This window comes from Strigops habroptila, chromosome 8 (assembly GCF_004027225.2).
Source record: "Strigops habroptila isolate Jane chromosome 8, bStrHab1.2.pri, whole genome shotgun sequence".
Lineage (NCBI taxonomy): Eukaryota > Metazoa > Chordata > Aves > Psittaciformes > Psittacidae > Strigops > Strigops habroptila.
Genome location: NC_044284.2, coordinates 51,706,153 through 51,724,464, shown reverse-complemented (window position 1 = coordinate 51,724,464; position 18,312 = coordinate 51,706,153). Strand labels below are relative to the sequence as shown.

The 18,312-nt window shown below is 63.5% G+C and overlaps 1 protein-coding gene across 2 annotated transcripts; it reads left to right on the top strand.

Moving 5' to 3' along the window:
* The first annotated feature begins 1,056 nt into the window (after positions 1-1,056).
* On the top strand, positions 1,057-18,027 carry SLC6A9 (solute carrier family 6 member 9). Of its 2 annotated transcripts, XM_030495529.1 has the most exons (14): positions 1,057-1,230; positions 3,573-3,719; positions 11,860-12,016; positions 12,172-12,303; positions 13,367-13,613; positions 13,693-13,825; positions 14,053-14,187; positions 14,267-14,370; positions 14,450-14,687; positions 14,796-14,930; positions 15,254-15,353; positions 15,580-15,680; positions 15,869-16,039; positions 16,243-18,027. In XM_030495529.1, the coding sequence occupies exons 2-14, from the start codon at positions 3,690-3,692 to the stop codon at positions 16,453-16,455; spliced, it is 1,896 nt and encodes a 631-aa protein (XP_030351389.1). In that variant the 5' UTR covers positions 1,057-1,230; positions 3,573-3,689; the 3' UTR covers positions 16,456-18,027. The 2 variants fall into 2 exon arrangements, with proteins under 2 accessions (XP_030351389.1, XP_030351387.1); XM_030495527.1 differs by lacking the exons at positions 1,057-1,230; positions 3,573-3,719 and adding an exon at positions 7,815-7,934.
* The last annotated feature ends 285 nt before the right edge of the window (positions 18,028-18,312 follow it).

The following is an 18,312-nucleotide window of genomic DNA, read 5'->3' as shown; positions in this document are numbered from 1 at the left end:
ACATCTGGCCTGGGCCACAGGGGCGTGACGGCCGCACACGCATGTGCACATGCATGTGCACACATGTACATGGGGATGCACACATGCACTTGTGTGTTTCTGGGTATGTATGTATCAGTACATGCATCCGCATCTGGGTACACTCGTGTTCACACGGAGAGGTGTGGAGATTTGCACACGCATGTAGGTGGCCACATACACATGTAAGCATATAGATACAGACATGTACACTTACATGTGTACACACGCATACACGCACACTTAAACATATAGTTATACATGTACAGATTTGCATGTATACACGTGTGTACATGTGCCAGCAATCACAACTTGCTATAGCATGCACATGCATGGACGTACAGGAGTGTGCAGATGGACCCACACATGTTCACCAGACACATGCACATGCACACACGTGTACACATGTGTGCATACATGTACAATGGTCACATTAACTGCATGCGTGCTGGCTGGAGCCTGTGGCCATCCCCCTGCCTGGGCTCATCATGGAGCTGTGCCCTGGCAGTGTGAGCCTGTGCGCGCTGTGTGCACATGTTCCTCTGCATGTGCTTGTGAAAACATGTATGTGTGGATGCATGTGTGCCCTGTAGGAGCCTGCGTGTGACCATAGGTCCCATATATATTCATATGCACCATGCACCTCTGCAAGCCTGCATGTACCCCTGGGCATCCATGCGCCTGTGGATTGCATGTGTGCTGCGAGTGCCCACGTGTGCCAAGAATGCCATGTGTATGCCCAAGCGTGCCAAGTGCACAGTGTGCCTGTGTGCCCATGGGTGCCAATATGCCCATGCGTGCAGTGTGCCCGTGTGTGCTCGTGTGTGCTGTGGGTACCTGTGTGCCCATGCGTGTGCATGTGTACTATGCGCACCGTGTGTCCCCCGTGTGCCCAAGGTGCCGTTTGCGCTCTCACACTCCGCGGTGCCCGCGGTTCCCGCACCCCGGTGCGGATGCGGGTGCCGGTACCGGAGTGGGGCGCTGGGGAGCGCGGCGGCGCGGGGGGCGGAGCGCAGCGGCGGGGGCGAGAGGCGGCGCCAGCCCCCATCGACCTCCAAACTTTCATTAAGTCGGCAGCACCGGCGGCGGTGGCGGCTCTGGGCCTGCTACGGCACCGGTACCGGTTACCGGATCGGGTGCGGTGGAGCGGCGGCCTCGTGGGCCCATCAGGCGCGGCGGCGGTGGTGGTGGCCGGGCGGAGGCATGGGCACGGTAAGGGGTGAGCACCTCCGCCGGCACCGGGTGCCCGGCGCGGCCGGCAGCCGCGGGAGCATCGGGGGGCAGGAGGCTGCCGGTGTGGGGAATGGACGGGACTGGACGAGACGGGACGGGGGCAGCGAGGTGCTCCGGGTCGGCGGAGCCGGCGACACCGGTAGCGACACCGGGCACGGCACCGGGAGAGGCCACCCGCCGGGACGGTGGCGGGAGCGGGATGCGGGGCGGTTCCGCATCTGTTGCTCTCCCGGCGCGGCGGCGCGGTACCGGGGGAGCGCAGGGGCGCGGCGCGCAGAGCGGGGCCGCCTGCCGCTGCACCGGGGGGGGCGGCGGGGACCGGGGTGGCCCGGCCCGGTGTCAGGGCGGGGGGGCTGGCGGTAATTTTCCACGGGCATGTGCCGGGGCGGGGCGGCGGAGCAGCCACCACGTGGCGGCTGATGTAACCGGGCCCCCCCGCCGCCGTGCTGCACCGGGCGGCGGCGGCGGGGGGGTGCCGGGCGGCGGGCGCGTCGCGGCAGGCGCTGCCCGCGGGGCTGCCGCCGGAGCCGCCTCCCGGGAGGGGGAGGGGGGGGGTAAGGAAGGGCAGGGCAGGGCGGCGGCGGGCCGGCCCGGTGCCCGCCTCCCGTGGGTACCGGCTGCAGCGGGCCCGGCGGATGCTGGCAAAGGAAATGGCCTCGCAGGTGGCAGCGGCTGCACCGGCGCCCCGGGCCGCCCGCTGGGTGGGAGGGGACGGGGACGGGATTTCCATCCTGCGGCCGGGCATCCGTGGCCTTCCCCTGGTGCCGTGAGCTGCCTCCCCCGCCGAGGTGTGACACCCCAGCCGGGAGCCCCGGTGGGTGTCTAGGTATCCTGACTTCCAGAGTACCACGGGTCCCATCTCTAGGTACGAGCCACCCTGCCCTCTGAGCTGTCACGGCATCCCGCAGCCCCGGAGAGCTGCCTCGTAACACCAATGCATTGCATCCCCATCCCTGCCTGCCTCTCCACGGGCATGCCGCAGCTTCGGGCATCCCTGCATCCAGCCCGTTGCCACACCGCACCTGGCTGGGATCTTGCCTCCTTGCCAGGCTGGGAGCCAAAGCCAGCAGTGTGCATGCAGGCAGGCAGCCCTATCAGTGCCTGGCAGACCCCGGGGGGAGTGGTGAGCTGGCCACTCAGGTGCTGCGCGCTCCCGGACACAGGATGAGTCCCTGGCTGAATTCAGGGCTGCAGGACGGGCAGCTTTGGCTGGCTGGCTGGCAAGAAGCTTGTGACAGGGAAGAGATCTGTCCGCCGACACTGCGCTTCCCACTGCTGAGAGGTCCCTGTACCATGTGAGGAGTCAGGCTTGTGGCAGCGATGACATTTCGCCTCCCAAGGAGTGCTTTGGTGGTGGGATGTGGTATCTACTGGCAGCAGCCTGCCTGCACTGCAGGGGCTGTGGCCAGGGCTGGGGGCTCACCCTACATCCCCTCGTCTTCTGCCCTTTATCTTCACCACCCATGCTCCCTTCCCCACTGCGTAAGAGCCTCGTGCCCCTCTGCTGATCGCTCCAGACCCATGGCAGCCTGGGGACAGGTGCTGGGGTGTCTGGCCACTGGTGGTGGTTTGGGACCATTGGTGCGGGTCGAGGTCCTTTTCTGGCCAGCAAGCGCACCAAAGGTGGGGATCTGTTGCACGGACAATCACACTGGTGTTTTGCAAAAGCGACTGTCCCTCCGGCGGGGTCAGGTCCCAGTGCTGCCCATGGGCCCCCAGCAGCCCCAGGCTGGGGCAGGCACCCTGTCTGGCAGCACCTGGTGCCCAGCAGAGCGCAGCAGCTCGGCGCCCCTGTGCCACACGTGCATGCGATGCACCGGGGCAGAAGGCAATCGTTTCCCATCCGTGTCCTGTGCGGCAGCTGAGCCCTGCGCTGGCCCCGCTCAGTGCCCAGTGCCAGCGCTGCCGTGCACCGCAGCCACTTTGGCTCGAGCTCTCACTGGGGGGAGAGCTTGGGGGGCCCCCGCTCCTGCCTGTGGCCCCTGAAGCCCACCCTTTGGGAGGACAGCAACCCACAAGGTCATCTGTCCACACCTGGTAAATCTTTAACTGCTTCTTGGGAAACACCTAGGAGCTGCTGCTTGCTCGTCTGGGTGCTGGGGGTTCGGAGATGCTGGAGGGGGTGAGAGCCACCAGGAAAAGACCCTGCCGCCAGCCCATCCATCCCTGGGCTCTGTGTCCTCCACCAGCCCTGCAGGCTGGCACAGTGGAGCGACCCGCCTGGCACAGCCCCCTGGTTCCTGAAGGGAGGGGGAGGCCCGGGGAGGGACATGCCCACCCCACCAGTCACGTCTCTCTTGGTGTCTCTCCTCTCTGCCCAGCTTGCTCTGTTGGTGGATTGAAGCACACCGGTGTTGGTGCTGCAGCCAGCGTGACGGAGAGCGGGCAGGCAAGGAACCCCGCGGTGGGCAGCCGGCACCCCACTCCAGCCTCCAGGGATGGCCGATAAGTGCAGCGAGGGGCTGCTGGTAAGTGCCAGGGTGTGGGGAGTGGGCTGGCATGGGCCACTGCCTCGTGAACCTGGAGCACCCGGTGCAGGGAGCAGGACAACAGGGCTCCTCTAAGGCTTGATGTCCCCTCAGAACCCCTGGCCAGGGTTGTGCACCCACGGTGCTCCCCCAGCACAATGATTGCGGGGCAGACACTGGCCGCTGCTTGCCCTGAGCCTGCTGCCTGTGAGCTCCCCGGGTGCAGTGTCTTGCCATTCCTGGAGATGCTATCACCCGTCCCATGCACTCTGCCTGGCCTTATCACCTGCCCCAGCTCTTCAGGGGCAAAGCCCCAGCCGGGCGGCTCCTCTGCCTGCTCCCGGTAAAGGGTGTGGGTGCCCCTGCATGCTGGATGTCCACACAGGAGCACGGTGTGGGGCTGCTTCCCCTCTGCATCCACCCGGCAGGCTCTCCCGGACTGGGCTGGTAGGATGGTGACATGGTTTTGTGGTGGTCTTGGCAGTCTTGGGTTAATGGTTGAACTTGATGATCTTAAAGGTCTTTTCCAACCTAGCTGATTCTATGATTCTATGGTGTCTGGGCAGAGCCAGGTTTTCCCAGGCACCGGTGTGGTGCCTGATCCTCTGTCCTTACAAGTGGTGTGTCGCAGGATACTGTACACTGCCCTGCGCTTGCCTGCACCAGGTATGGCTTTGCTTCCCTGGGTAGATGTGGAATATTCCTGGTGCATGTCCTTGTTGTAGGGCTGTGATGGCCCTATGCTTGTGGCAGCACTGCTGTGCAGCAAGGTGTTTGGGAGCCTGAGCTCAGGTTCCCATGCTAGGCTGCTGCGCTGTGCTGGGGAGGTGAACCCAGGCTGTGCTTGACTCTTCTCTTTTTCCCAATGGATGGGAGCTGAACATCGGGGCTAACATGATTGCTGCGCCCTCCCCTTCCCGGGGGGCTTCCTGAAATAGCTGCATGCTCCAGCCAGAGGGCTGGCAGCCAGGACTTTCCTGGGAAGCCAAGAGCCAGGGGAGCGGCGTGCTCCAGCAGGCACTTCCAGCTCGCTTGTGTGTGTGCGGCTCCTCTGCTTGCGTGTCCCAGCGTGGCCCCACTGTCTGTGCCTGCAGCAGGGAGCCCAGCACCCATCCTGCCTGCAGCGGGCATTTGGGGGGATCAGGACGGCCAGTGGGAGAAGGAGGTAGATTTCTCCAGGAGAAGCCCTAGTCTGGGGACAGGGAGATGCTGAGGATGTATCTGTGTTTGGTCGGAGGTCTGTCACGGGGATGCGTTCCTGCATGCGTGGGGTGCTTGCCATGGCTCCATGTTCTTGCTGTGAGTTCTTGCCCTGGCTGGAGCAGCTGGCGTGGCACTGGGGTGAGGGCTGAGCCTGGCACCCACAGCAGGGAGTCAGGCACAGGAGCACCCGCCTGCTCCCAGGCAGTCTTTAACCCGCTTCTCAAAAGTACCTCAGCAGCCCAGGGCGTGTGGAGAGGTGAGGACAGGCAGAGGACAGCAGGGTCTGGCACATGCTGTGCCAGCCACCTTGGCTCGCAGCCCTCTGCCTGGTTCTCCCCTGTTTGCAGGGTGCAAGGACACCCCTGCACAGGGCATGGTGGGTGCTGGTGCAGGGGCTGCAGGGAGGAAGACATGTCCCTGTGATAGTATCCCTTCTCCAAGAGCATCCCTTCCCCGTGAGAGCCTCGGGAGGAGCTGCGGCAGGATGGGCACTGGCTGCCAAGCCGTCTGGGTCACTGGGGAAGGGAGCTAATCTCCTTGGACTGCCTCCAGGGCCCTGCCAGTCACCTGGTAAAGAACGGTCCCTGCCTGTCCTCTCATCCCTGCCTGCAGGTACAGCTCCTGCCACCTCTGCTCCCAGCCCAGCCAGGCTCCTGCAGCGCGACCCCTGCCCAGGGATGTGTGTGCAGCCCCTGGGTTTGTGATGGGGCTCAGGGTGCCCACTGTGCCCTGCCTGGGGAGGGACCGGGGTGGTGGAGGCAGCAGCAAGGTGATGTGCCCCTGTGCCTCAGTTTCCCCACCTGTGGGCTGAGGCCTGAGCCCTCCCATTGGTCTGGGTGCGTTGAGGGTGCTACGTGCCTGTGTCCTGCTTTGGCAGGCCTCTGGTTTTGTGGATGCCTCTGGGAAGTTTACTCACTCCAAAACAGCAGGCAGGAGGGCAGGCAGTGCCCTCCCTGCTGTTACTTGGCGGGCACTGGGTCACTGCTCCCACCACGCTGCTGGGGTTGAGGCCTGGGGGTGCCTGTCCCAGACACCCCCAACAGTGCGGTGCCACCAGCCAGCGGCCATGGGCAGGGCAGCCAGTGGAGCTGCGGAAGTGACTCTTGGCTGCGGGAGCCCTTCCCGGAATACCAAGGGGCAGTGATGGGGGGGCTGGCGGGGGATTCTTCTGCCTGAATGCCCCAGGAGAATCATGTCTGCCCTGGGAGAATGGGGCCAGGGAAAGGCAGCCCCAGCAGGAAGCGCCCAGCATGGGGATGGTGGCACTGGGGCATGTCCCTGCCCCAGGCACCTGCAGCCGTGCTTGGGGATGGGTGATGAGGGCTGGAAGACCCATGGCCATGCCTGATGTGCCCGTTGCCCCTGCCTCTGTAGTTTAGCCACCCAGCCAGGGTGGAGACCAGGGTGCCAGGGAAGGTGAGGTTCCCACTGCGGGCCCTTTGTTTCCAGCAGTGTGTCCCTGTGGGGCTGGCAGTTCCCTTTGCCTGCCAGGGGAGCAGCACTGTGCTCCCATGGGCTGGCACAGGGCTGGCATTTCTGGGATGGGGTGGTGGGTCTCACCGTGATGCGCTCAGGCTGTGTGCAGGTGGCCTAGGCAAAGTGATGCCGCCAAACTGGGGCATGGAGGGGTGCTCATGTGGGCACCTTGTGTGGGGTGTCCAAAGCACAGGAGGTGCTTGGCTGTATATGGGACAGGACTGGCAGGGCTATGCTGGGATCACTGGGGCTGACGCAGGATGGGGTGACTCTGGGCTTGCACACATGCTATGGATGGGGCACAGCTGGGTGCTGCTATCCCATGGATGGTGCACATCCCACGCTCCTGGATGGCCGGTGCAGGAGGGGACAGGGACAAGCGCTGGGTGCTGGCGTGCGGGGGGCCAAGAGCCGGCTGTGCACACGTGTGCTGTTCACGTGCGCGCCCGCAGCCGCTGCTGCCCGGACCCCAGATGGTTGCCCGAAAGCGCTGGGCTGTCCCCCCGCCCTCGGTGCACCATCACGCCTCGGTGGCATCTTGGCTGTGCTCCCCAGCCGGGGCACAGGGCTGGGAGCATCTGGGGTGCCCCGAGCCTGGCTGGGGGGACACCCTGTGCCCACCCTCCCATGGGACATAGCACTCCACCATGTTCCCACCCTGTGCTGGCAAGGGGGTGAGCAGGGAGGCTGCGGGGTGCCTGGGGAGCAGGGGGGTCATGGCACAGCCCTCCTCCAGCCAGATGGTCCCCTGCGGGGCAGTGACCTTGCAAGGGTTGCCATACAGAACCCATGATGGTGCCAGTGGTGTGACGTCAGAGTGAAGTAGAGTGGCACCAGGGTGGGGATGTGCCAGCAAGCAGGCTTGTCCCTGTGTCCCTGTCCCCAAGTAGAGCCATGCCTGCTCCTCACAGTCCTTGAGTGCCCAGGGTTGGGTGCGCAGGGCTGGATGGCTGCGTGGATGATAGGCATAAGGACAAGAACACGTGTGGGATTGGGGCTGTTTGGGCATGGGAACAGGGGCCCTCTGAGAGGGACACGGTCCTCTGCCGCACTCCAAACACAGGTCCTGGCCCCAGCCAGCCGGGCAGCAGTGCCTGCAGGGAGGGCAGCGGTGCCTGTTGGAGCGTGCGGGGCTGCAAGCAGCTGGATTCCACTAATGAGGGCTCATTAAATGGGACAGGGCTCAGCCCGCTGTGCTGCCTATCCTGCCCGCGCCTGCTGGGGAGGGAACCCGGCTTGTAGGGACATGGCTCGGGGGGGGGGAGAAACTGAGGCACGGGGTCCCTGCGGTGCAGGGCAGGCAGTTGCTGGTGGTGGGGCGCTGGTGCTGCAGCAGGGCAGGCAGCGAGGGGCTGAGCCTGGCCAGGAGGCGAGCAGGGAGCAGTGCCAAGTGCTGGAGCGGCGGGCGGGGGGAGGCGGGCAGCTGCTGCGCCGGAGCCCGAGGTGCCAATGAAGCTGGGGACTCACCGAGCCGGGCAGCCTGGCCCCCCGGATAGCGGCCACGGGCAGCTGGGCCCCCACCGGCCCCCTCAGCAGGTCAGTGGGGAGGTGAGAGCGGGCTCTAATGGGGCAGAGTAAGGTGGATGGTGGCTATTCCAGCACTATTCCCTCACCGCCATGGCTCTCCAAGCCCCTTTGTGCCGGATCCCGGGCAATGGATCTGCAGGGCTGAGCCGCAGCTGCGGCTTTGTGCTGTGGGATGCTGGAGAGGCACCTCTAAGCCCCACAACCAGGGATGTGGGGTGGTCCGGGGGAGGGAGGGCACAGTGTGGCACCAAGCCCCTCTGTGGCCTCAGCTGGGTTGGAAGCAAGAAGAGATTGCTGACAGCTGTGTGTTAGTTAACTCTGGAACCTACTGATTACAAGAGAGGCACAGCACCCTTTTCTTTGCTCAGTGCTGCAGGAGTAGCGTGTAGCGAAGATCCTCCCTCCATCCTCTCCCTTATCCCCCAATTTCATGGGCATTAGTGAGCAATGTCAAAGCTTGCCCTGGCCCGCCATGGCCCCCCAGGGCTGGGCTGGTGCTGCTGTGGGTGGCTGGCAGGGCGTGCTCAGGGCTGTCCATGGGGCTGCGCAGCCTCCCTGCATGGGGGTGGTCAGGGCTGTCTGGCACTGTGGGGGGGTCCTGGGGTTTGGACATCCCCCTGGCCCTGGGACTGCCCCTCTTGCCTGTGCCCATCCTGGCATCCACAGCTGATGCTCCCACTGCCCGGGCTGTGCCGGGTGCCCCCATATCATGCCTCTGCTGCAGCGGGGCAGGGGAAACATGGGGCTGGGCACCACAGAGAGAGCACAGGGATGGCTAGGATGTGCCGGCGGGGCTGGCAGAGCTTCAATGGGCAGGCTGGCAGGGCACAGCAGCTTCTGGTGCAGGATGGCACTTGTGGGTTCATTACCCCAGGTAGCAGGGACAAGGAGTGCAGGGCCTGATTCTAGGAGCATCCCCACCCCTATGCAGCCAGTGGCAGCACATGGGATACCCCTAAGCAAATCACCCCATCTGTGGAGACCCCTCTCCAAGGCACCTCATCCCTCTGTTCCTGGGGACCCCTGCCCCAGGCTGGGATTCCCCTGCCCCAGGCATCTTACACCCCACTTACCTGCCCTGGAAGAGCTGCTGTTTTACCAAAAATCGTATTTAGCATCTATTTATATCTTCCGGTAGCCTCCACCTCACTCAGCCATGACTTTTTCACCATCACCATGGCAAAGAGCAGTGACATCAGGCTGATGACATCAGGGCTGACTGGAATCCTGCATTGGTATTGCAGGAGCAGCCCCAGCACCCCATTAGGAGCCTGGGGAAGGAATTGGGGGTCCTTCCCTTGTTCTGAGGGGCAGGATATGGCTGATGCCCCACGGAGTGCCTCTTGGGGAGGCAGTTTGAGTGGTGGAAAAAGAGGGGGGGACCATGCTGGAGATGACTCCCATGGAGGCATCCCCAGCATTGACTCCACCACTGCCATGAGCTTCCCAGCCATAAATCAAGGCCCCTTTGGGAAGTGGGGGGCATCCGGGCACCCCAGCCAAGCTGTCATTGTGCGAGGAGATGCTGTTTAGCATGAGAAAGGCTCCGGTGCCAGGCGGTGTGATGGATGATACCCACTTTGCTGGGCTGGGGAGGCTTTGGCCATGGTGTGTGAGGGGGTTGGTCCCTGGGGAAGGGGGAGGAAGGATGCCTGGGCACCTCTCATGTCCCCTTTGGGGGCCTCTGCTGCCTCTCTCCCCGCCTTGAGGGACATTCGGGGTGCCTGAGGGGTGCTTCTTCCCCCTTGATGTTTTCACCCCAGCCAGGCATTTTTGGAGCATATATATGGAAAATCTGGGGTCTGGGAGCATGATTCCAACCCCGAGACTGCATCCTTGCTGGGGAGCAGTTCTCCCTTTGCAGCCCAGCTCTGTCCCATCCCTACACCAGGAAGGGGGGTGTCTCATCTTTCTGGACGCCTGGGCTCTCTGTGTCCCCCCTCTTTTACCATGTGGGGTTGGGTGGTTAATGAGTGTAAAGGACGAGGCGACCTTCCGAGATTTGGGGAGAGGGGGGGTGGTAGCAAGCTGATGGGTGAACACGCAAGCATTTGCACACGTGTGTGTGCTTGTGCACGCATGGGCACACATGTGGCTGCCCCTTACTGGGGACAAGCATGCCAAAGCCCTGTGCTGCAGGAATGGAAAGGTGAGGAGCGGGAGAACAGAGGCCTGGCGCTCTCATTGCACTGGTGCCAGGCGGCACCGGGCATGGGGGTGAAGCCATGCCAGCATTACCTGAGCAGAGTGGTGGCCTTTTGGCTTTGGGACAGGGATGTGGTCTCCTTTGGGCTCCAGAGCTCCGGGCTGAGCCGGGGCCATGCAGTGTGTCGTCCCTCCTAGACCCTGTGCCAGGGAGGCTGGAGCGTTGCCCCCCTCCTGCTGGCTGTGCTGTTCATTAGGAGCCTCATTAGTGTGAGCAGCTTAATCAGCGGCTTCCCGATCGGATCAGCCTGCTCAAGCGGGCAGTGTGCCCTGGCATGGGGACAGTGCCAGTGTCCTATCCCCCTACCCTGGCAACCTGTTGGCACCCCACAATAAGAGCCTCCCCTGGAGGGGGTCCCCCCCAGCACTGGGGGCTGCTGTAAGCTCTTCTCTAAGGGAGCCTTTGCCCATGGGGTCTGGCATTGTCACCCTGGTGCCTTGGCTGGGCACGGCCAACATCACCCCTATAGCCCGGACCAAAGTGCCCACTGATCCCCCCATTGCCCTTCTCCCCCATCCCTGCTCCCCGGCAGCCCCCCATGGCCCCCGGCACATGCGGGCCCTGCTCGCAGCAGATGGCTTTGTTTGGCAGCGCGGTGCCGGAGTCGCCGGGCATCACGTCCCGGCTGTGCCGGCCCTAATCAAATGATACGGTTAGGTGCACCGCGCCTGCTGCCTGCGCCCCGCCGGCGTGAGCAGATCCGAGGTGACGGCTCCCATTTGTGGCCTGCTCGCTGCTGGCATCAGCCATCGTGGGGAGCACACATTGGGGCGTCCGGGGTGGGGAGACCGGCACTGGTGTGCTCCTAGTGCTGCTGGCACCCCATGCTGCTCCTGTAGTGTTATGAGTGCTGTGGGGCCATGAGCACTCTCATCCCATGCACCTATCACCTGGCCCCAGGTGGGTAAGGGAGGGCTTGGAGTATCTGCAGCACGCAAAAATGACATCTGCCCTTAGCACAACCTGCCAGAGCTGAGCAGCACCCAGGCAGAACACTAGTGCAAGCCCAGGGTCACACTGGGATGGAGCCATGGGGTGATGGGTGCTCATCCCTGTTGTTGTTGTTGTTGTCCACGGTGTGAGCTGGCATTGTGTGGCAGCCTGTACAAAGCGCCCTTTCTTGCCCATCTCTGTCTCCCCTCCGTCCTCTACAGTGAGGGATGGCTGCGTGCTGGGGCTGCTCCCCCAAGGGGACCCACCTGCATGGGACCCCCCTGTGCTGCCCCAAGTGTGGTGCCTTGCTGGGCAGGACCCCGTCTGCTGCAGGGTGCCCTTCCCAGGGGGGACACCCAGCCCCCCCACCTGCTCTAATCACTGCACCTCACACCCCATTGAGGGGGGGCCCTACTTCCCCCCGGGGGTCCCACCATTCTCCCCTCCCAGCCGTGGGCAGTGGCCACCCAGCAGGACCTCTCTTGCTGGGCACGGGGAGGGGGGTGTGAGAACAGAGGCCCCTTTGTGCTCGGGCGCCCGGACCTGCTTTGTATGAGTTGCAGGCTCTTCCTTCGCTGCAGCCGGGCTCCAGGCAGAGCTATTCACTGGGGGGGGCACCACCACTGCCCTCCCCCTCCTTGGCACTGCTTGTGCATGGTTGGAGAGGGGGCTGGCATGAAGGAGGGATGGGGAAGGATGCTGGGGACCACCCAGCCCCGCTCAGTGGCCATCACCCCTCCGATGGGGCTGTCAGGGGGGTCCCCGGTTAACACACCCCACACCATCTCTCCACAGAACGGCGCCGTGCCCGGGGAGCGAGGCAAGCAGGACAAGAGCGTCAAGCGTGGCAACTGGGGCAACCAGATCGAGTTCGTGCTGACCAGTGTGGGCTATGCCGTGGGGCTGGGCAACGTCTGGCGCTTCCCGTACCTCTGCTACCGCAATGGGGGAGGTGGGTGTTGGGGGGCCGGGGGAGTGGGGTGCCTCAGGGCAGGGGTGGGGGTCCCATGCAGTGCTTGCTAGCCCCAGGCTTGCTGGGCTGGTGCAGGCCACGCAGTTGTGCCCAAGGGCATTGCACACTCTCACCCTCTGGTTCCTGCCCACCAGGTGCCTTCATGTTCCCCTACTTCATCATGCTGGTGTTTTGTGGTATCCCCCTCTTCTTCATGGAGCTCTCCTTTGGGCAGTTTGCCAGCCAGGGCTGCCTCGGGGTCTGGAGGGTCAGCCCCATGTTCAAAGGTAAGGAGCTGCCTGTCCCCACCAGCACATGCCAGCGTGGGATGCCTGCTGGCACAGCCCTGGCACTTGGTGTGGCCCCCATGTGTCCCCTGCACACAAACCTCTGGCACATCACACAGCCCCGCACAGGCTCCTGCGTCTTGCACCTTGCACGTGCATCACTGCATGCATGGCATGTCCTCTGCACGCACATCCAGCCCGGGCCATGCTGCCCTGCACACGCAGCCCGCCTGGCATCCCCTGCACGCGTTACACACATCCCTGCGTGTGCAATGCATCTCCTGCGCACACCCCAGCCCTGCACTGGCATCCGCTGCAGGCATTACACACACATCCCTGCACATGCCACACGTGTCCCCAGCACATCACTCCTGCACAGGCCACTCGGGTCCCCTGAACACACTGTGGGTCCCCGTGGCCCCTCTGGCTGTGGGCACGCTCCTGCAGTCCTCTCCCTGCACCATAGGCAGTGGGTGCTGTGCCCACATATGTGGGTGCTGGCCGTGCTCAGAACTTGCCCTGCCGTGGCTGAACCCTGCTGGCTCACCAGCACGTTCCCATACTTTTGCCTCCCCTGGCACATGCCTGCACGCTGCCTGATGGGTGACATGACCACATGTCATGCCTTAGTGCAGGCAGCCCACACTCCTATGTGCTCTGCACCTTGGCGGGCTCAGCCTGGGCTGTGTTTCCCCATGCTTGTGTGGCACTTGTCACATGCCACCAGGTCACTGAAGCCCTAAAGTCACTGTAGCCAGGAGAGACCCGCACCCAGTGGTTTTCTAGGGCCGCAGACCCCAAGGGTTTTCCTGCAGCCTTGCAGGCCATGCATCCCCTGTGCATTGCCACGTGTCCCAGGGGACGCAGCACCACCAGGCTTGCTTGAAGGTAGAGGATCCCACGCACAGTGCTCCCCACCCCAGTGCCACAGCCAGACCCAAGCCTCAGTGTGGCTGCAAGCTGCCGATGGCACCGCATGCTGCCCTCCCCACCACGCCACAACCCCCTGTGCTGCGCACCGTGCCGCACCGTGCCGCTCACCCCTCCCCGGTGCTGTTCCCAGGCGTGGGCTACGGGATGATGGTGGTGTCCACGTACATCGGGATCTACTACAACGTGGTGATCTGTATTGCCTTCTACTACTTCTTTGTGTCCATGACGCGTGTGCTGCCCTGGACGTACTGCAGCAACGCCTGGAACACGCCTGACTGCGTGGGGGTGCTGGATGGGAACCTCTCCAGCCGCGCCGCCCTCAACCTCGCCCTCAACGCCACCCAGAAGCGCACCAGCCCCAGCGAGGAGTACTGGAGGTACCAGGGATGGGGATGAGGGATGGGGAAGGCAGTGATGGTGGTGGGGCCCTGCTGACACCCGCTGCCCCCCATGCAGGAGGTACGTGCTGGACCTGTCTGATGACATCGGGAACCTGGGCGAGGTGCGGCTGCCCCTCCTGGGCTGCCTCGGTGTCTCCTGGGTCGTCGTCTTCCTCTGCCTCATCAAAGGCGTCAAGTCCTCAGGGAAGGTACCCATGTATTCTCCCTCCAGACCCCGTCCCTGGTATGGACATGCCCCCTCTGTAGTTGTCCATGCCCCCTCCAGGCACATCCCCATCCCTACTGGGAATGTACCTCCTGTTGTGTCCATAGCCTCACCTTCCCTGACTGTAGCCCCATCCCAGTCCATAAGCACACCCTGTCCCCCACCACATCCCTTTCCCGTGGCCCTGCTTCCTGAGGTGTTGCCCCGCAGGTGGTGTACTTCACAGCCACCTTCCCCTACGTGGTGCTCACCATCCTCTTCGTGCGTGGTGTCACGCTGGAGGGGGCCCTCACTGGCATCATGTACTACCTGACACCCCAGTGGGACAAGATCCTTGATGCCAAGGTGAGCAGGGATGAGGGCTGGTGGGTGGATAGGAGGGAACGGGAATGGGGGCACAGTACTGACCACCCCATTGCTGCAGGTGTGGGGTGATGCGGCCTCGCAGATCTTCTACTCGCTGGGCTGTGCCTGGGGCGGGCTCATCACCATGGCTTCCTACAACAAGTTCCACAACAACTGCTACCGGTGAGTGCCCGACCATGGCTCCACCAGCCCTGCTGCTGTCCATTGTTCCCGTCACCAGCCCAGACCTCTCTTCCCACAGGGACAGCATCATCATCAGCATCACCAACTGCGCCACCAGCGTCTATGCCGGCTTCGTCATCTTCTCCATCCTGGGCTTCATGGCCAACCACCTGGGCGTGGATGTCTCCAAGGTGGCTGACCACGGCCCCGGCTTGGCCTTTGTTGCCTACCCTGAGGCCCTCACCTTGCTCCCCATTTCACCCCTCTGGTCCATCCTCTTCTTCTTCATGCTCATCCTGCTGGGGCTGGGGACACAGGTAGGTCATGTTGGGGCCAGTGTACTGGGACAGGGTGGCAAGGTGGGATATGGTGGTAGCATGGTGGGACATGGTGGTGACATACTGCCCCCTCTGCCCCACGTGCAGTTCTGCCTGCTGGAGACACTAGTCACGGCCATCGTGGATGAGGTGGGCAATGAGTGGATCATCCGCAGGAAGACCTTCGTGACGCTGGGGGTGGCTGTGGCAGGCTTCCTGCTAGGTGTCCCGCTCACCACGCAGGTAGGTGACCATGGGACTGTGGTGATGGGGTGCTGTTGCCGTGGTGATTGCCAGCTGACACCATCAGCTATGTCCACCCTGTTGCCATGACCACCCTGGTGGTGGTGACACCCAAGGCATGGTGTTGCCATGCCAACAGTGGCGATGGTATCCAGACTAAGTGTCGCCATGCTGACCCTGGCATTGGGTGTTGCCATGCCAACGGCTGTGGGTGTACCTCGGCTGTGCATTGCCATGGCAACCCTGGCAGCGTGGCTGTGCTGTTGCTGTGCCGAGAGCGGCAGTACCGCTGGGGCAGCTATGCTAATGGGTCCCTCTCACAGGCGGGCATCTACTGGCTCCTGCTGATGGACAACTACGCTGCCAGCTTCTCCCTGGTCGTCATCTCCTGCATTATGTGTGTGGCCATCATGTACATCTATGGTAAGTGGAACCCAGCTAACCAATGGGGAATGGGGTGTGTTGGCTTCTAGCCAATCGGTGGTCTGCTGCCTGCTAACTGGCAAGGCTGTTGGCCAATCAGGTGTGACCTGAGCAGCCCGGTGGGTCCCACTAGCCGAGATGTGGAGCAGACGCTGGGCAGGGGTTGGGGTCCCGGCAGGGTCCCAGCCGTGTCGCACCGGGGCTGATGGCTTCTTGTCCCCGCCAGGGCATCGCAACTACTTCAAGGACATTGAGATGATGCTGGGCTTCCCACCACCGCTATTCTTCCAGATCTGCTGGCGCTTCATCTCACCTGCCATCATCTTTGTGAGCATCATGACCATGGGGAATAGGGGCATGGGAGGAAGAGGCAAGGAGCCCACCTGGGCACCTTGCTGGGGTGAAGGGTGCTGGGCTGCAGGAGAGCAGTGGGGATGGGGCAGAGGAGGGTGACTGGGGGGGCGCAGAGCAGGCTAGCTGCTCCCCACTGGCTGATCCTGCCTGTCCCTCCCCAGTTCATCCTGGTCTTCACAGTGATCCAGTACCGGCCCATCTCCTACAACGACTACGTCTACCCCACCTGGGCCATCAGCATCGGTTTCCTCATGGCACTTTCCTCCGTCATCTGCATCCCCATCTATGCCATCTACAAAGTGTGCTGCTCTGAGGGGGACACACTGCTGGAGGTGGGTAGCCAGGAACTTGACCCTCTTGTCCATGTCCCACCTAGGGCTGCCTGTGAGGCTGTCCTTCACTTGTCTACACACCCACAGTGGCTGTGTGAAGCCAGAATCCATGGTGCATCCCATCTCCAGGCACCCCTGGAGGCCGGGGCAGGGGATCATGGTGGGTGCTAACCATGTCCCCCCTGCTCTCCCTTTCTCTCTAGCGCTTGAAAAATGCTACCAAGGCAAGCAAGGACTGGGGCCCGGCGATGGCAGAGCACCGCAGCGGCCGCTACGCCCCGGCGTTCAGCCCTTCCACCGAGTCCCACTTGGAGGTGCAGCCCCTGCAGCCGGAGAAGAGCCGGAGCGAGGCGGAGGCTGCGTCCCCCGTGCAGGGCAGCAACGGCTCAGCCCACAGCCAGGACTCCAGACTGTGACCCCCCACCATCCCCGCACCCCCTCTAACCCCTCCTGCGCGGTGACACTTTCGCACCTTCCGCTGGCGGAGCCTGGCTCCGGGCCGCACCGGACCAGGGGGGGCTCTCAGCACCCGTCCCCGAGACCCCCCCCCGATCCCCCTGTGGCGTTCGTTAACCCTCACGTTTACGGTAACCTTTGTGCGCGACGCTGGGACAGGAGAGGAGGGGGCACAGCCCCAGGAGGGCCGGGAGCCAGAGGCACTTTGCAGGGGCACTGCCCTGGGGGAAGGCACAGGATGGGGGGAAGGGGATGCCCCATGGCTCCCGACCCCTCTGCAGCCATGTGCCCCACTGTGGGGCACCCTCCTGGCCTAGCCATGGGGAGGGTGGGGTAGGACCACGCTGAGACTGCCCATGGCCACCCCAGGTGCGTGTGCACAGGGGCATCGTGGTGGGGTTGGCACTGCAGGACCCCCCCAACCCGGGTGGGCACCCGCTATGGGTCAGAGCCTTCAGGATCCCACTGGTGGCCATGCCCAGGGATGGTGCCAGGCACAGGGCTAGCACAGGGAGATGGGAACAAGCACGCTGCCTGCACAGGCGGCAGGATCTCATGGCACAAGACAAAAGCACTTAGAGCACACGTGTGCACGCATGTGTGTCCCTCACAGACAGATTAAGGGCATGCATGTGGCCTACGTGGGCACGCACATATGCACGGTACCCCGGGGCTGTGCAGGCGGTGAGCTGGTATGTGCCCCCCCATGCACCCCTCCACCCTGTGGCCCCTCTGAGGGGCTGTGGGTGCCCGGCTGGGTGGCCAGGCATCACCAGCAAAGCTGGGCACAGCCTGATGCTGCTGCCTGCCCCATGGCGGGGCAGGAGGCTGTTGAGTACTTAAGCCTGTCCGGGGGGCCTGATGGGGCAGGACTAGGGGCCAGCTCTCTCCAGCAGCCCTGGCATGGGCAGGGGAGGCCTTCCATGGTGCTAAGGGGGAGCAAGATGGACCGGTCCCCCCCTCCCTCAGCTGCTGCTAGCAAGAGGTACCAGCGGAGATGCGAAGGGCTACACCAGCCCGCTCACTCCGAGCCATCTGGGGACACCCAGTCCCCAACCAGTATTAGTGGAGCAGGATGCACTGGCAAAGGCCGGGCGGTTTTAAATCTGTCTTCCAGCTCCAGCCAAAGGGCCTGGAGCTCTCAATCCGGGGTGGATGGGGTGAGACCCTTCCCACCCCGCTGCTCCCCTCCCAGCCAGCGCCCTGCGCTCCCCATGCCGCAGCCCCAAGGCTGGCACAGGGACACGGCGTGGCTTGGCACAGTGGCGGGAGGCGGCGGGCGGTGGGTGCTGAGCCCCGGCAGGATGTTCCAGCTCCCCCCGTTCCCCGTCCCGAGCCCCAAACCGTGCCGCGGCGAGGGGCACAGTTTCCCGCATGGTGCCCGTGCCCTGCCCCACGTGTCACGCCGCTACTCTTCACCTCTAATTGTTAGCAATAACGCATGCGTCCCTGGGCAGCGCTGCCTGTGCCAGTGTATCTCCCGGTGTAGAGTTCTAAAGTATCCTAGATTTTAATGAGATTTATATTCCTGAGGTGGTGTCCTGATGTGACCTTCTTTGGGGACCCTGGGGAGGGAGTCGGTGGGGAGAGTGGGGGATCATGTCCCTTGGGTGCAGCCTTTTCCCCTTGGATGCCCAGCGCTGGCACTGAGCAGCCAGGCTGGACACTGGGGAATGCTTCCTCATCCCGCTTGGGTCTCCGAAACCACCTGGAGATAAGGCAGGCGATGGGGGGGACAAGGGCTTGTCCTTGCTAGGAGAGAGCACTGTCCACAAGTGGTGGTGGGGAGCAGGTGTCCATGGCACAGTGAAGGCAGC

Bases quoted from the DNA above. Each gene is read 5' to 3' on its own strand.
- SLC6A9 (XM_030495527.1), top strand. From the start codon at position 7,848: ATGAAGCTGGGGACTCACCGAGCCGGGCAGCCTGGCCCCCCGGATAGC. The intron at 13,614-13,692 runs GTACCAGGGATG...CCCCCCATGCAG, and splicing joins CCCAGCGAGGAGTACTGGAG to GAGGTACGTGCTGGACCTGT. The intron at 16,040-16,242 runs GTGGGTAGCCAG...CTTTCTCTCTAG, and splicing joins AGGGGGACACACTGCTGGAG to CGCTTGAAAAATGCTACCAA.